This window comes from Lissotriton helveticus, chromosome 6 (assembly GCF_964261635.1).
Source record: "Lissotriton helveticus chromosome 6, aLisHel1.1, whole genome shotgun sequence".
Lineage (NCBI taxonomy): Eukaryota > Metazoa > Chordata > Amphibia > Caudata > Salamandridae > Lissotriton > Lissotriton helveticus.
Window position 1 is genome coordinate 293,215,552 of NC_136067.1, and position 18,008 is coordinate 293,233,559.

The window sequence follows — 18,008 nt, forward strand, 5'->3', positions numbered from 1 at the left end:
GTGGCACAATACATGCTTCAGCCCCTGGGAGACGTCTGGGTGCACCTCAGCCCTGGGTACAGGGACTTGGAGAGGGCCCAGTGCCAATTCAGTACCTGAGTACAATTTGGATAGAGAGAACAGCTAGGCTGTGGGTCTGATTAGCAGGCCCACAGCCAGGGAAAGTCGTAAACCAGTGCAGCAAAAAGCAAAAATCTGGGTGATCATAGGATTGCAGACCCTACTCTCCTACACTCACGCAAGACTACACATGCGTCTGCTACAGGAGTGCCTACCAAGGCAGTGGAACCAGGCTCGAGGGCAATTAAAAGACCTAGTGTTGGTGACCAGTCGGGCATACAACTCTCTGCATTGGTGGAATCCATAAAACCTTTGCAAGGGACGACTGTTCCAAGAGCCTGTCCCACAAATAGTGTTGACAGCAGACGCATCCCTAGTAGGATGGGGAGCCCATGTCCTACACTACACAGTACAGGGACTCTGGACTGTACAGCAAAAGAAAATGCATATCAACCTTCTGGAGTTGATGGCCATCTTTTTAGCCCCAAAAGCTTACACGACACACTTACGCAACAAAGCTGTGTTGATCCGGACGGACAACATGACAGCTATGTATTACATTCAAAAACAGGGAGGAACACACTCACCACAGCTGTCGCACCTAGCTCAAGCAATGTGGAAATGGGCCATTCAGAGGAACATTTTTCTCATGGCAGAACACCTCCCAGGCAAGGACAACCAAGTAGCCGACCTGCTAAGCAGGCACAGCCAACAGATGCACGAATGGGAAATTCACCCCAAAGTGCTCCAACCATTCTTCCGGAAGTGGGGACACCCGGAAATAGATCTGTTTGCCACAAGCGAAAACGCAAAATTACAGTACTTTGCCGCCAGGTTCCCACATCCGCAGTCGCAAGGCAATGCGATATGGATGAACTGGTCAGGCAAATTTGCGTACGATTTTCCCCCAGCTCCACTAATACCGCTGGTGGCACGCAAAATGCGCCAACATTCTCTGACGCTAATCCTAGTTGCTCCCACGTGGGCGAGGCAACCATGGTACACAACGTTCCTAGAACTGTCAATGGTGCCTCATCAAAGACTGCGACTCACACCCTGTCTTCTAACTCAGAACCATGGAGAAATCCAACACCCAGATCCGCAACAGCTGAACCTAGCGATCTGGCTCCTGAAATCCTAGAGTTTGGATACCTCAACTTGCCTCCAGATTGCATGAATATTATCAAAGAGGCAAGGAAACCCACTACCAGAGCATGCTGTGCGGCAAAGTGGAAACGTTTCGTCATTTACTGTAATAACAATGACATTAACCCGCTTGATGCTTCCACTCAAAACATCATTTGCTACCTATTGCACCTACAACGGTGCAATTTAGCCTTTTCATCCATCAGAATACACCTAGCTGCGTTAGCAGCATATCTGCAAAACAGGCAACACCTTTCACTATTTAGGGTGCCAGCAATTAAAGTGTTTATGGAAGGACTTAAACGCGTAATTCCTCTAAGACACCCTCCTTCACCAGTCTGGAATCTAAACGTTGTCTTAACCAGACTAATGGGACCACCTTTTGAACCACTGCACTCATGCGAACTACAATTTCTTACTTGTAAAGTGGCTTTCCTTATTGCCATTACTTCGCTTCGAAGAGTTAGTGAGCTGCAAGCCCTAACTATTCCAGAGCCATTCATTCAAGTACATGCAAATAGAGTAGTCCTTAGAACAAACCCTAAATTCATGCCAAAGGTGGTATCCCATTTCCATATAAATCAAACCATAGAACTGCCAGTGTTCTTTCAGAACCCACAGACTATAGCCGAGAGGGCCTTACATACCCTAGATGTCAAAAGAGCTCTGTTATATTACATAGACAGGACTAAAACATTTTGGAAAATAAAACAATTGTTTGTTGCCTTCTCACCACAACACAAGGGTAACCCTATTTCAAAATCAGGTATAGCCAGATGGATAGTTAAGTGCATCCAAATATGTTATTTAAAAGCAAAACGCACCTTAACAGTCCCCCCTGGAGCGCATTCCACATGCAAGCTAGGGGCATCCATGGCTTTCCTGGGAAATATTCCTTAACACAAAATTTGTAGAGCAGCCACATGGTCAACCACACATACATTTACAAAACACTATTGTGTAGATGTTATGTTATGTTATGTTATGCGTTTTTATTTGGCGCACAGATGCTCCAGCTAAGGAGCGTCCTGGCGCCCGACAAGGCAGCTGCACAACACAACTAAACAAAAGAACAGACATATGTATACACACTAAGGAAATAAAAAGGTTTTCACCGCACGACGAAAGGAGAGCAAATCGCTCATAGCGCGAATCGCTGGGGGCAAAGAGTTCCAGAGGACAGCTGCGCGCACTCGAAACGAGCGTCCACCAGCCCTACTCCGCTTGAAGCGCGGCACCACGGCCAGTTCAAGGTCAGCAGATCTTAAGGGTCGCACTGGAATGTAGTTGGCCATAAGGACCAAGAGGATCGTTGCTGGGGACCCCTTCAGAATCTTATAGGCGACGCAGAGGACCTTAAACTGGATCCGCTGGGCCACCGGGAGCCAATGCAGTGACCGCAGGGTACTGGAAGTAGGACAGAATCTTGGGAGGCCTACCACCGCTCTAGCTGTGGCGTTCTGAATCCTCTGTAAGCGCCGGATCTCAGCCTGATTCAACCCGGCCAACAAGGAACTCGCATAATCCAGCCTAGAGATGACAGTAGCTTGGATCATGAGTTGCCTGGTAGGAGCGTCGAAGAACTTAAGCACAGGACGGAGCCCGCGCAGGATGCCAAAGCAACATGCGGCCGTGCGTTTGGTGTGACACACAAACGAGAGGGAGGGGTCCAGCCAGACCCCGAGGTTCTTAAGCTCGGCGACTGGGATGGGAGCAGGTCCCAAATCCCCCGGCCACCATCTCTCTCCCCACAGTTCCGGCTGTCTACCAAAAACCATGACCTCGGTCTTACTAGCGTTCAGTTGGAGACAGTTGGACGTCATCCAGCTGGCGACCGCCCGCAGTCCTTGTTGAAACCTGGGGGCATCAACTTCGGCATCCCCGCTGATCGTGACCGCTAGCTGGGTGTCATCGGCATATGACACCATGGTCATACCCTGTTGTTTGACAACCTCAGCTAGCGGCCTTACGTACAGATTAAACAACGTAGGGCTCAGCGAGGAGCCTTGGGGGACCCCCAGGTTTAACGGATGGAATTTGGACTGATAAGGTGGGACGGTCACGCTAAAGGCCCGGTTGGTTAAAAACGACCGGAACCACTCGAGAGCGATGCCGGTGACCCCAGCCTCCTCTAGGCGCAGCAGAAGGATGGAATGCGAGACGGTGTCAAAGGCAGCGCTTAGATCTAATAACACAAGCGCTGCCGTTTGTCCCGCGTCAAGCACGGAGCGAAGATGCTCCACCATATAAAGCAGAGCCGTCTCCGTGCTGTGACCAGCCCTAAACCCATTCTGCGTAGCGTCGAGGATATCTGCGCGGCAGAGATGTTCCGAGAGGACAGCATTTACGTGCGCCTCCATAACCTTAGCCGGCCACGGCAGGAGTGAAATCGGCCGATAGCTCTCCAGCTTGCTCCCGTCCAGGCTAGGTTTCTTAAGAATAGGCCGAACCATGGCTCGCTTCCACTTCTGTGGGACTTTGCCAGATGTAAGCGACAAGTTGATCAGGGAACATACCGGTGAGATATCATGTGCCGCTAAGTCCTTGAACACCTCAGGGCAGAGTGGATCCTCTGGGGACCCAGACTTCACTCTGCGAGCCAATGTGTCTAAGCTATCAGATGTTAACATAGGTAAGGCATCTAATCCCTCAGATGGTAACGGCTTAGAAGATGGATTAGCCGAGGGAGTGACTAAAGGAAAGGCCCGATAGATGGCATTCACCTTTTCCAGGAAAAACTCTGCCAATTTTTCACAGTGCTCAACGGAGCTCTGGTGTGACGTAGTGACTTTTTTGGCAGTAAGGTCTTTCAATACCTTGAAAATAGCTTTAGACGGGTTCGAGCTATTCCTAAATTGTGCAGCATAAAATGCGGCACGAGTTCTACATACCGCACGATGGTACACCTTCACGGTCGACAGATATAGAACTTTCTTCGTGCTGTTATAGGCTTTACGCCACGCCCGCTCTGCGCGCCTACAAGAGACCTTCAGAGCCCGCAGTGAGTCGTCGTACCAAGGGCTGGCTTTACCAGCTCCAGTTTTACAGGTTACCAAAGGGATAAGGGTGTCCAAGGCCCTGGAGACCCAATTGCAAAACCTATCGTAGACCTGATCAGGCGATCCCAAGATGTCAAACGGGTCAGCCGATAGGAGGTGGAAAAACTCATCCAGCTTAAGTTTGTTCCAGCGTCGTCTTGGAACCGAGCACACCACTGGCTTAGATTGAATAGCCGCAATAGGGCAGTGGATCTGTATCAAATAATGATCAGTCCAAGCCAGAGGTGTGTAGCTGGTGACGCAGGCTTCCGTAAGATTAGTGAAAAACGGATCAAGGGTATGACCCCCTGAATGGGTGGGCTGTGTCACCAGCTGATGCAGCTGGAGCGCCTCAAGGTCTGCCAGAAAACTGGATACTGAGGGACTGATGGATTTGTCAAAATGCAAATTTAAGTCTCCAATGATGGAAAAATTGGAGCACCCCGTAGCCAATTCACTAATGGCGTCCGGTAGCGCTGCTCTAAAGGCCACTTCACTCCCTGGGGGCCGATATATCAGAAGTCCCGACAGGGTGAAGTTAGATGTAATGGCAACTTTAAACAAAGCGCTTTCGCAGCCCGGGATTTTTTGCCCATGCCACGTGCAGGAATAGCAGGATTTGACCGCGAGAGCTATTCCCCCGCCTCTTGACGTACGGTTCAAGGTGAATACCGAGTATTCCGGCGGGAAGGCCAGATTGACAATGGCCGTGTCAACATCCTGCAACCAGGTCTCTGTCACACAGAATAGATCAGGCAACTCCCCATCTAGCAGATCGAAAATGTCAAGATGGTGCTTAGCAAGCGACCTAGCATTAAGATTCCATACACTAATACTAGGCAGTGGGCTAGTGGGCGCACGAGGGGCATCCCGGCAGCTCCTGCGTATGGGGGCGGACAAGGTGAAACATCCGCAACCACACGAAAACGGGCCGCATAAGGGATCTACCCGAGGTGTAGTACAGGTCAGCCAGGAACTGTTGATGGCAACCAGACTGTCTCTGGTATAGCACCGCATGATGTAAAATAGTACGGCCAGGAAGGGGGTCAGAGCCCAGCCACGTCCAGCGCGTCCTATCGCGGACGGGCGCAGACGGGCAGGACTCTGGCACGACTCCGGCCACGCGAGGACGCGCCCGCTCCGCGATCCCGCTCCGAAAGGGAGGAGCATTTAGTAGGCGTCCCCTCACACACACATGCGCAGTCACGCGCTGTCAAAGGAAGCTACTCTGCCCCTAACGAGTATGGCGCCCACCCCAGGAACCAAGCCCGCCAAGCGGCGGTGGGGGGCACAATTTACGGTGAGGGTAAGAGGACAGATTTTAAACTACCCACCTGTCTGCGCGCAACACAATTCTATAAACAACTAACAATTTTTAAAACGCGGTAAAAACGCGGTAAAACACGCAGCGCGCTTCAGCAGCACAGCGCTCGCTACCTTGTCAGCAGGGAAACACCAGGGACTCGCCTTTAGTAGGCGTCCCCTCACACACACATGCGCAGTCACGCGCTGTCAAAGGAAGCTACTCTGCCCCTAACGAGTATGGCGCCCACCCCAGGAACCAAGCCCGCCAAGCGGCGGTGGGGGGCACAATTTACGGTGAGGGTAAGAGGACAGATTTTAAACTACCCACCTGTCTGCGCGCAACACAATTCTATAAACAACTAACAATTTTTAAAACGCGGTAAAAACGCGGTAAAACACGCAGCGCGCTTCAGCAACACAGCGCTCGCTACCTTGTCACTTGATGTGCATTCCAAACAGCAAGCTGCTGTAGGACAGGCTGTTCTCAAAACTCTTTTCCAGACTGCTGCAGCTGACACAGGTAGCCACCGCTAAGGGAGATACTGCTATACATTCTATGCACAGATATGAATTCAGCAGCCCACATGCCTTGAACGGAATATGCTACTTACCAGTATGCATCTGTTCTTGGCATGTAGGGCTGCTGACATTCATATCGCCCTCCCACCTCCCCTGTCACAGCTGCAGCATTCACCCTTTGCATGGACATCTCTTACTGTACTATACTCCATCTCTGCCACAATGGCGAAAAACAATCTGAGGATGGAGAGGATGCCCATGCGCACTGTAGTCCGAGGGAGGAGCCACCTATCTCATGATACTTATAAGACTCTTCCAGGACAACAATGTGCAATAATCCGGACCCAACACTAGGCGGCGATCTATGCACAGATATGAATGTCAGCAGCCCTACATGCCAAGAACAGATGCATACTGGTAAGTAGCATATTCCTTCCTCTGAAAAGTTTGAAGTGTTGATGTAGAAATACAACTCTACGAATCTGTACCAAGTCCTGCTTGGTTCTAAAAATAAGATACAACTAAGGAAATATTTTTTATACAAACAACCTGAGATTAAGTCAGTCCGTCACACAGCTTTATTCGATCTTTTGTAAGTAGACCATAAAAGCACAACAGCTCATATAAAATAATTTCAAGTTATTAAATACATATTTACATTGGTTAAAATAAGTATTGAACAAGTTTGCTGTGATCAGAAATAGGACCTTTAAAATCATTTGTATAAAAGGAGAGAACGGTTCATGATTAAAAATTACACGCTACTATCAACAAGTGGTCCCACCTTTTTTCTCTTCCTAAAACAGGCTCATAGAAATGAAGCAACACAAAAACATACAAATGGGTCTGGTAAAGCCTTTAGAAAATACATGGCGACCGGGCATTGCCTAAATTTATGGTGCCTAAGGATTGGAAGTATAAATATTTTCCTTTCCTCAAAGTAGTTTTTACAAAGTTCAGTCTTTGAGTGTGTGACATCATTTCTTGCCTGAGTGTGTACAATAAATACTTAACACTACCCTCTGATAAAGCCTCACTGTTCGCCGACACTACCACACATAGAGAGTAAGGTGTTATATACTTTTACCTCTGTGAACCTTTGGGGTTGCACTGGAATCTGTGCACACTATACATCACTTTGGTATAATATATACAGAGCCAACTTCCTACACTATGTCCTTCTCCGATACATAATGTGGTACTTTAAACTGTCAGCCAAAGGGTTTGTTCTGCAAGTTGTTGGGCCTACGTGTCTCAAGGACAAAATAAACATGAACGCCTGTCCATGACCCCAAACAATATGCCCTGGGAGTCGGGCTGTAGGGATTCCGCACCCCTGCTGGCTATTTAATGTTGACAGCTGAAAAGCTTTGACTTAGCCTGCTGAAGATGTGGATGAGATTCTAGCAGTTAGGAGCGTTTTGACCAAACATATCTATGTGGGACATTTGTTGACAATTGTGGCCTAGTAAGGGGATGGTCAGCTTGATTTGCTACATGCTATGTTTTCTGATGTTCTGATGTTTTGTCTTTAACCCAACAAGACTCCAGTTGACACAGTTAAAGGTTTTATGTCGTCCCTTTCGGTCTTTTTAACTTTACCTGATCAACCTCCTTTATTCAAGTCCGCAATGGTGAAGACATTTCTAAAAAGATGGATGTACATGTGTCCACCAACACTTTTCATTATGGTTCAGTGGATCCAGGACTTGGTTCTGTCTTTCCTTATGGGTGTGCCTTTTGATCCCATGCACAGCTGTTATAACTGCTTACGGTCAATGTGCTTTTTCTTATATCAATTTCTTCTTTGCGGAGTCAGTGAACTGCAGTTCCCCAAACCCTCAAGAATGGGTACTGGCAATTTATTTTAGTCTTAGTTCACTTGGTTGTAAAATGGACCATTTTGCACTGATAGAAGCAATGTTTTAGTTTCTCTAGATACATCTTTCCAAAAGATTTTAAGTGTTTTCTTTCTTCAAGGTATATGTTCTTTCAACTCATCCCTACGGCTGTAGAGTTATACAGCGCATTTTGGAGCATTGCACTGCTGAACAGACACTGCCCATTCTGGAAGAATTACATCAGCACACAGAACAACTTGTCCAGGTAAGGTTTCGTTTCCTGTCCCCCTGTTTCTATTTCATATTAAAAATAGAAAAACCTATTAATAAAGGTTTTCAGTGTTGGGGTGGTATGTGAAATGGGTAGCAGTAAGCAAGTGTTATTGTTGAATATTTCTTCTCTTAATGTTATTAAATTGTTTAGATAACTGACCTTTTCGTTAAAGCTCTGTTATTCCACATGTTTTTCTGGTAAATTTAGAAATGACAAATAGTTGATCAAAAGACACTTGTTCAGTGCCACCCTTTTAAAAAATATATATATATGTTTGGAGGGCGAGAAGGAGTAGTGCCCTCTTATCCGAGCCTTTTTGGGCCATGGAAACCCCTTTCCCTGGGGCCGGGTACCTTAAGTAAGGAGAGGGGGTGCGCACCCCCTCTCCGATGGTGGCCCTGCGAAACCCATCCCCTGGAGCTGAAATGTGCAGAAAAGGGAGGCTGAGCATTAAAAGGCCCCCGTGACCCCATTCCCTAGGCCCGGCTCACGTACTCTGTCCTGTGGAGCCCACCCCTGAACAAAGCAGTTTACCTGTACACACTAGTGCAGGCAGGGAAACATATATTTGCTCCCGCCAGGCGGGAGCATTTTTAAATATCCTGCCAAACTGAAGCAAACATGCCTACACCTGCCTGCAGCAGCAACAAGTCCCACCGGCTGGGAGCCAGACCTATGTTCTGGTTCCCTGCCTGCATTGCTGCTGTGGCTCCATACCCCGCAGCCGTCAATGTGTGGTTTGTGGACAACAGAGCACCCACCTCTGGATGGGGTCCTCAGGGCCTATAAAGGCTCGGGTGGAGGGGCCGCAAAGCGCCATCCCTTTTTTATTGGAATTTGGCCCCAGGGGATGTGGTCCCCTGGGACCAAGAAGTCCACAGCAGTCCCCAGAGGTTTGGCAGAGGCTAAAGTTAGATATAACCTTACACTCTAAAGTGGTAGCTTGGTCGAGCAGTAAGGCAATATCAGAGGACAGTGCAAAGCATTTGTTGTACACACTAAGCAAATGGTCTCACACACTCAAGAACTGAACTCTAGGCCAATGTTTTGTATAAAAATATACTGTTTTATTTTAGAACCAACAAGGTATCAAAATATACGTTCTCAGAATTAGTTACTTTAGGTAAGTGCTTTTCAAAATAGGCAATAGACTTTTTGAGTACAATAGATACAGCTGTTGCAATAGGCAAAACACAATTTCAAACAGTGTTACATTGAGCTCAATGGAAATTTCTAGTTAAATACAATTAATTACTTTATGGATTACTTTTCTAACCACAGAACTGGATCCTAGATTCAGTCCTGGGACATCTCCTGTAAACAGTTGAGTAGAGGCGTTTTGATTACAGTAGTGATTTTTAAGGAATATTATTGTATTTTAAAAGTTGACACTTAGAAACTTTTTCACATAGAATCACCAATGTTATCCATGGGTGGAAATTCACTTAGCAGGTAGTGTTATCGTTACTTTTTCTTCTCAGTGTTGGATCCTGGATCCAGCACTGGGGCATCTCCTGTAAACAATTGAAAGAATGTGTTTGTCACACAGGTGATGTTTAACTAATATTTGTAAGTTTCAAGAATCGACACTTAGAAACATTTTCAGCAAAAAGCAGGCAATGTTATCCTATGGAAGGAAATTCAAGTTAATGGAAAGTACGGTTAAAATTACTTTTCAGGGTCAGTGCTGGGCACCAAGGTCCAGCACTAGGATCTCTCCTGTTATCCAGTATTATGGGTGTCTTTCATAGATTCAAATGCCTGAATCATTCCCCGTCGTCGAGATGGGAGTCCCCGGTACATAGAAAAGTAATGTCCTATAGACATACATAGAGAAAAGTAGGCCTAAGGGCCTTGCCTTAGTAGCCTATCTATGTCCTTTTGTAAAAAGGACCAAACTCTAGAAGGTAGCCAATCAGCTACCACCTCCCTCTAGAACCTTCCTGCCAGGAGCCTCAGTCTCTCAGATTTTCTACCGCACGTTGTGCTAGGGAGTCTCCACCTGAGTTCTCCTCAGGTTTCCTAGATTTATCTCTTTCCCTCTCAAAAATTGGATATTTTCTTCAACAAACAACAATGGCTGATCAGCAGAAGAAAGGGCTTTTCAGAGCCTGTTCATCTTGTGGTAAGAAGAGGCTGCACGTCGATGACAAGCATGAAACTTGCCTCTACTGTCTTTATCCTGATCATTCTCCTAAAGACTGTAGAGTTTGTGGAACATTCTCTACAAAGACACTTAAAGACAGGGAAGGAAGACTGCTCCTCTGGTTGAACAGACTCAAAACCAGAGATGATGTACTGTCTTCGGAGGATGGTGAATTGGATTCAGTTTCATCAAAACTATCCTTGAAGAGGCCAAGGGTTGCTTCCCCTAGCCCTACAGACGTTCCTCCTAAAAAGACTACCACAAAGTCTTCTGAGGTACAATCAGTCACGTCTGAAAAGGAGGTTCCCACCTTCAGAAAGCCAAAGACGCTTTCTTCAAGAAAAACAGCCTATGTCTCCACATCGACGACCACGGTGTCAACGACGATAGCGTCGTCAGCCTCTTCATCGACGACGACAACTCAATCGTCGACGGCGGGTAACCCACTGTCATCGAATATACTTATAAAAAAGCAATCGACGTTGCTTAAAGTTCCGTCGACGGCATCGTCCACGATGACACCGTCGATGACGAAACAAAAACCGGCGACGCCTGCACCGGCGACGAAAGCGCCATCGACATCTGGCGCACCGTCGACGAAGACATCGACGGTAAAGGCATCGTCGAAGACACCGTCTACGGGCACACCGTCGACGACGAAGACACCGTCGACGGGCACACCACCGACGACGAAGGCACCATCGACGACCTCACCGTCGACGACGAAGGTACCGTCGACGACCTCACCGTCGACGACGAAGGTACCGTCGACGACCACACAGTCTACGAAGGGACCGTCGACGAAGGGACCGTCGACGACCTCACCGTCGACAATCGAAAATCAATCGGCGTCAGCACCGTCGACGACGACAACATCGTCGACGCCATGGAAAAAATCAGATTTGATTCCGCCAAAAAAGATTAATTAAAATCCTATCACACCAGATCTAACATCTCCAAGTAGGGTACAAAGATTACCCCCATCTTGTCTCCTACAGGATGATGAATCAGAAGATGACCAGTATGATCAAGCTACTAGTCCTTCAGATCTTATTGTAAAGTGCCAGAGCACAGATGGAGATGATGTCGTTTTTACGGAGGAGACTGTACATGCTCAAGTCCAGACTCAGGTCACTCCTATGGTCTGCCTTCCAGTATCTATAGTCTCAGATCTTCAATTCTTGATCGAAGACTACAAAAAACGGTTGTGAGAAGTTGGCCTGATATATGATGCTCACTAGTTCTAGTGATCACCTTGTATCAGTCCAAACAACCCTTATGGTGATTGGTTGTAAGTCAACCTTATAGACCAGCTATCCTAATGGTAGCATGGACAAAGCAGTCTTAGGCTAAACTCTTTTGGCATGTGAAGCCAGCTGTTTTACCACAATATAACCCCTTGAATACCAGATGAAAGGACACCACACAGGTTGTTATGAAAATAAACAGTATATTTATTAATAACAACACCTCTGAACTCTTTATGAGGTCAGAGGGCTAAGCACATGACAATCTCTTACGAAAAATACTACAAGTTGCACGAAATTACAATGGTGCCCAAGGGGCACGACAAACCATATACTAAGTAAGTGGAATGTGAGAGTCGATAAAAGGAATGGAGCTGTCCAGAGGCTGTAGGATCGATGGGACCACGCTATACTAACTTCAGGTAAGTAATAGGAGGCCCACGGAACACGTGTGCAGAGTGTGAACTCACACGTGAGATGCGTAACAACGTCTATGGACAGTACAGTTCAAGTAAAAGGTAAGTACGGACAATCCTGACTAGGCAGGACAACAACGACTGTGGAATTGGACACTAGGACAGTTAGACTACCCTTGAGCACCGAAATGCTCTCGTTACCTCACCCACGGGCTGCGGGTGCATAGGTGCCAAAGTGTGTCGGGTTCTCGCGTTGAAGTCAATGGAGCCTGAAAGAAAAGATGCTGCAGGCGACCAGGAGGAAGATGTCCGGTGCGATCCAAGGGTGGATCGGTGAAGAAGAGGACCTGAAAGCAGAGGGGACAGTGTTCAAAGTCACTAGCCAGTGACCGGTGTGGAACCAGGAAGGAACCAGGTGCAGTCGTCGCGATCAGGTGAAGAGTGGACGCTTGACTCTGCAGCCACGTGGACCAGGAGGTGTCTTCGACGACCAGGATGGAGGCACTAGCTGTCCCACGCAGGCTCTCTCTGTCGGCGGTGTCGGATCCGGAATTGGAGTCAACAGGCCTTGGCAAAGGCAACCCACGCGGTGAAGGGAAAAGACGTCTGGTGCGGACTAGGAGAGTCCGGGGTGCCCCTCTTTTGGAAAGAAGCAAGGGCCAGTCTGGAGCAACCAGACCAGCAGCAAAGATTCAAAGGTTCGTCGTCTAGGAGGCCACTAGCCAGCCGGCAAGTGACCAGACAACGCGTCGAGCAGCAAACAAGCAGAAAGGCCCCACGCAGATCTCGTGGATGCTGGAGGGCTGATCTTCGGTGCAGGGGCTGCTCGGGGCTGGGGCTTCTCCGTCCCCAAAGCACTTGGTAGAGTTTACCTCAGGAGTCGTGCTGGAAGCGAAGTGCAGGTTCGTTCAAGATGGCCGGTCCCACGTGTCTCGTCGCACATACGGGTCTCAGCTTTGCTGCAGATGTGAGTTGAGGTCGGAGAGGTCTGGGAATCCGGGTCTCCTCGGGCTCTGAAGTCTGGATCCTCGAGGGAAGACGACAAAGTGAAGCCGCTGGACGCTTGATGGTGCCTGCAGTTGCAGGGTGGACACTCCTTGCCCACAAGGGAGATTCTTCAATCTTCTGTGGAGCAGAACGTCGAAGGCCAGAGTTTCTTCTTGTTGAATAGTTCAGGATAATCTAATTTGGAATGGGACCAGCTCCTACCTTTATTCTCCTAAAGGGGGCTGCACTACTGACTAGGTCCCTCCCCTGGGTGGGACCAGGAAGGGGGGTGGTTACACCCCCTATCCTTTGTCCGGTTTCCCGCCAGAGCTGGGGCTGGGATGCCCCAGCAACTGGTTTGAACCGGTGTATGCACAGGGCACCTTGTGTGCCCCAGGCATGTCTCATTCCTTTCAGGCCTCCCTACCTCAATACACAAAATCCTGTCTGGGGTGGTGCTAGCACCTCCCAAGGCAGGAAACCCTTTGTCCAAGCCATCCTTGCTGGAAGGACTCCCAGCAGCAGGAGGTCAGACTTGTGTCTGTGGTGGCATCATCCATTTTGTGATGCTGAGGCTCGAGTTACCTTTAACCGGGGTTCACAGTTACATACATGTCGTGTCCCTCTAGAAGGGTGGAATGCTACCCCCGTCGCCAGAATTGGCGAGGGGGTAGTATTCCAAATCGTATGACACCTTACTCGACATGTTTTGATAATGTTATACCAGAGTTAGCATTTAACCGCGAGGTTGATAATGCACTTAAGAGTATATGGTATAGCGTTATTATGGAACAGCTATTAGGACTTGGTTCCGCAAGCTGCGAACGGGCTCAGCTCATGCCAGAGCACCATCTCACATAATTCCAAGCACTCTGCCTTCAGGATTGATACGGCCTTCCATAGGAGTGACTGATAGGATTATGTGTCCATTTTAGGGTTAGATATAGGTATACTATATCTACAGCAAAGTGTGTTTAGACCACCTTGCCCCAGCTGTCATGCAGCCAGTTGTGTCAGATTTAGATGGCCAGCCAGGGATGGCATAATACATGCTTCAGCCCCTGGTAGGCCCTGGGTACACCTAGGCCCTGGGTACAGGGACTGATGAGGTGGCCCAGTACCAATTGGTAAATGCACCTAAAGTACATTGTTGTCAATTTAGAGAGAGAACAGCTAGGCTGTGGGTCTGATTAGCAGGCCCACAGCCAGGGAAAGTCGTAAACCAGTGAAGCAAAAATCTGGGGTGACCATAGGATTGCAGACCCCACTCTCCTACAACGGTTTCCTGAATCACCAGCGGCCCCTTCAACGGAAAAGTCTCCAGCATCATCCAGACCGCACCCATCTCCAAAGACAAGACCACCACCTTTGGATATCCCTCAGGAGAGAGAAACAATTCATAAAGTTCAGTCCTCTGACGACGAGGGCGAGGAACCAGAAGAAGGGGAGGTGAGGGACGACCTATCTGTAGGAGAGTAGGGTCTGCAATCCTATGATCACCCAGATTTTTTGCTTTTTGCTTCACTGGTTTACGACTTTCCCTGGCTGTGGGCCTGCTAATCAGACCCACAGCCTAGCTGTTCTCTCTACTCCAAATTGTACCCAGGTACTGAGTGGCACTGGGCCCTCTCTTGTGTCCCTGTAACCAGGGCAGAGGTGTACCCAGACGTCTCCCAGGGGCTGCAGCATGTATTATGCCACCCCTGGGTTGACTAACTAATCCAGACACAACTGGCTGCTTGACAGCTGGGGCAAGGTGGTGTAATCACCCTTTGCTTTAGATATAGTATTCCTATATCTAAACCTAAAATGGACACATAAATTCCTATCAGTCACTCCTATGGCAGGCCTTAACAATCCTGAAGGCAGAGTGCGTGGAATAATGTGAAATGGTGCTCTGGCATGAGCTGAGCCCGTTTGCAGCTTGCGGAACCAAGTCCTAATAGCTGTTCCATGATAACGCTATACCATATACTCTTAAGTGCATTATGTACCTCGCGGTCATATGCTAACTTTGGTATAACATTATCAAAACATGTCGAGTAAGGTGTCATACGAATTGGAATACTAACCCCTCGCCAATTCTGGCGACGGGGTTAGCATTCCACCCTTCTAGAGGGACACGACATGTTGGTAACCTGTAACCCCGGTTAAAGTCAGACATAGCCTCAGCTCCACAAGATGGATGCTGCCACCGAGACACAAGTCTGCCCTCCTGCTGCTGGGAGTCCTCCCAGCGCGGGAGGCAAGGACAAAGGGTTTCCTGCCAGGGGCGGTGCCAGCACCGTCCCAGACAGGATTTTGTGTATCCTAGGTAGGCAGGGCTTTAGAGGAAGGTGACTGCAAGTGGCACCCCGGTGCTCACTGTGCATATGCCGGCTTGAACCAGTTCCAGGGGCACACTAGCCCCTGAGCTGGGGAAAGCCCGGCATGGGAGAGGGGTGTAACCACCCCCCTTCCTAGTCCCACCTATAGGGCAGGACTTAGTCGCGTGCCAGCCCGCTTTTGCAGGATAAAGGTAGGAGCAGGCCCCCTTCCAAATCAGATCATCTTTGAATCCTGAACCGACTTTCCACGAAAGGAACTCAAGACTCTTCTCAAGATTTCTCCCTTGTGACTAAGGAGTAGTCACCCTGCAGCAGCAGGCACCATCCAAGCATCGCGGTCTGCTGTAAGTCTCTCCTCCGGATCAAGACTGCCCAGCTCGACGAGAACCGGCTTCCCTGGCCCCTCTGACCTCTACCTGCATCTTCAGCCCAGCTGAGACCCGTGGGTGTGACGAGACCTCGAGGGACCGGCCATCTTCAAGACTGCACGACGCTTGCCCAGCACGACTCCCGAGTGACCCTCGACCGAGTGCTTTGAGGTAAGAGAAGCCCCAACCCTGAGCAGCTCCAGCCCCGAAGTTCAGCCCCCTTGCATCCACGAGATCTGCGTGGGGCCCTTCTGCTCTTTGCTGCTCACCGCTTTGTCCAGGTCACTTGCCCGTTGGCTAGTGGCCCTCTGAAGACGAACTTCGACGACAAACACCGCTGGTCTGGTTGCTCCAGACTGGCCCTTTCTCCCCTCCAACAGAGGAGCACCCCGGACTCTCCTGGTCCACTCCAGACGCCATTTTAAGTCCACCGCGTGGGCTTGCATTTGCCAAGACTTGTTGCCCCAATCCTGGGTCCAGCGACGTCGACAGCAGATATCTTCGTGGGACAGCTCGCACCTCCATCCTGGTCGCCGACAACGCCTCCTGGTCCGAGAGACTGCAGAGCCCAGCAGAGCCCACTCACCTGGTCGAGGTGACTTCGTCCGGTGCCACTCTGGTGCCCACCTAAATCACTGGCTAGTGATTCAGAACTTGGTCCCCTCTGCTTACAGGTCTTCCTCTTCCCCGATCCGGGCTTGGATCCCCAAGAACTTCTTCACTGGTCGCCTGCCAGCAACTTCTTCCTTCAGGCTCCTGGTTCATCAACGAAGAAACCCGACGACATTTGAACCCTATGCAGCCGCAGCCCCTGGGCTAGGTAAACCGAGTACTCCGGTGCTCCAGCGTAGACCAACTCTCTTAGTGTCTAGATCCACTTTCGTTTTTGACCTACCTAGTCGGGTTCGCCCGAAAACACTAACTTTGCTTTTACTAGCCTCCATAGACTTTTTCCCGCCTTACGCGTGAGAGTTCCCACTCTGCACACGACGTCCCTATGAGGAAAGTCAGGAAAATGGTCAGGCGATTTAGTCGATGTTTCTTAAGTAATTTTGCCCGGCGTTAAACGCCTCTAATACCATACGAAGTTTATCAAATAAAGAGGCAGGCGCTGGAGACAGGAAGACAGGAAACAAGTTTTATTCCGACGGAGCAGAACACATCAGATCGGACAACAAGGTATCGTCTCGAGGTGTTCTCTAGCAGCCTCTCTAAGGCTTGGCCTTTTATACACTGGTTTACGACATGTGACCGCTCTTTATTACAATAAAGACATTGTGAGGTAATGAAAAATGACATCCCCGGTACCCCCCCAGTTCCGGCTCATTCCAACACGTGGCTACAGTAGAGGTCCTCACCCCCCCTACAATAGGAGGGGGCTATCACGCAGCTGAGTGTTCCGCCGATTCCTTTGGAATGTGTGCGCCTGATCGAATCTCAGGGGGTGGGGAGGTCATGATCAATAGTAGCTCCTTTGAAGAGGGGCGAGTGCATACAGTAGTGGGCAGTAAACTGTATCCTCAGGCTAAGGGATGACCAGCGGTCAGTGCAGACAATTGGGCTCAGAGGAAGGGGTCATCAAAGGAGAGATATTCATGAAAGGAAGGATCGGTGTGGACAATCGAGCGTAGAGGAAGGGTTTATCAAAAGAGGGTATTCATGGAAGGAAAGGAGGTGTTGGTCAGGCGCGGGGTGTGATTCCCAGAGACAGAGTCATGCGGAAGGGGAGGGTTCATGACTTGTGCATGTGAGAGCGGGGGCAGCCAGGGTGCATGGGGGATGCTTGCAGGGTCAGGGAAGTGCGCCGATGATCGATCGTGAACAGGGAGACCATGGTACCTAAAATGGCTGTCATGTATGTTCATACGTGAGTCTGAGGAATGGGCAAGATGGCGCAGATGATGTTCAGTTCACAAACTAAAATTCCACAGTCCTCCCTTTTAACATGTCTCGCCAGCTTGTCAATTCGGATCTATCCCCATAAGATCACGTATTTCTATCTCATAGAGGGGACTCATGTGCTTAGTTCTAAAGTCCAAAGTCTTAGGGCACATACAGTTAGAAATGAGTGAACACAAAGGTGGCAAACATTGAATACCTAAGCAACACCCACACAGTATCACGACTGGTATCAGTATAAATGTAAACAACCTCCATCCCCAGTCCTTCAAAGTGTCCCAAAACCAGCTCCCAAGCGACCATCCTTCTTGCTCCTGGTGAACTTCTGAGGATAGTCTGTGGAGGTGTTGGATTGCTTTGTAGACTGAAGGCGAGTTATCTGGCACGTAGGTGCAACAGCTGGAGCCGATGATGCGGCATGCTCCTCCACGGTCG

At 49.1% G+C, this 18,008-nt stretch overlaps 1 protein-coding gene across 3 annotated transcripts in view; it reads left to right on the plus strand.

The window, feature by feature from the left end:
- PUM2 (pumilio RNA binding family member 2) overlaps positions 1-18,008 on the plus strand; it is an 893,995-nt gene that overhangs the window by 700,868 nt on the left and 175,119 nt on the right. For all 3 annotated transcript variants that reach the window (XM_078647736.1, XM_078647737.1, XM_078647738.1), the window contains one exon: positions 8,049-8,174. In XM_078647736.1, the coding sequence (XP_078503862.1) occupies positions 8,049-8,174 (126 nt within the window). The remainder of the gene's footprint in view (positions 1-8,048; positions 8,175-18,008) is intronic.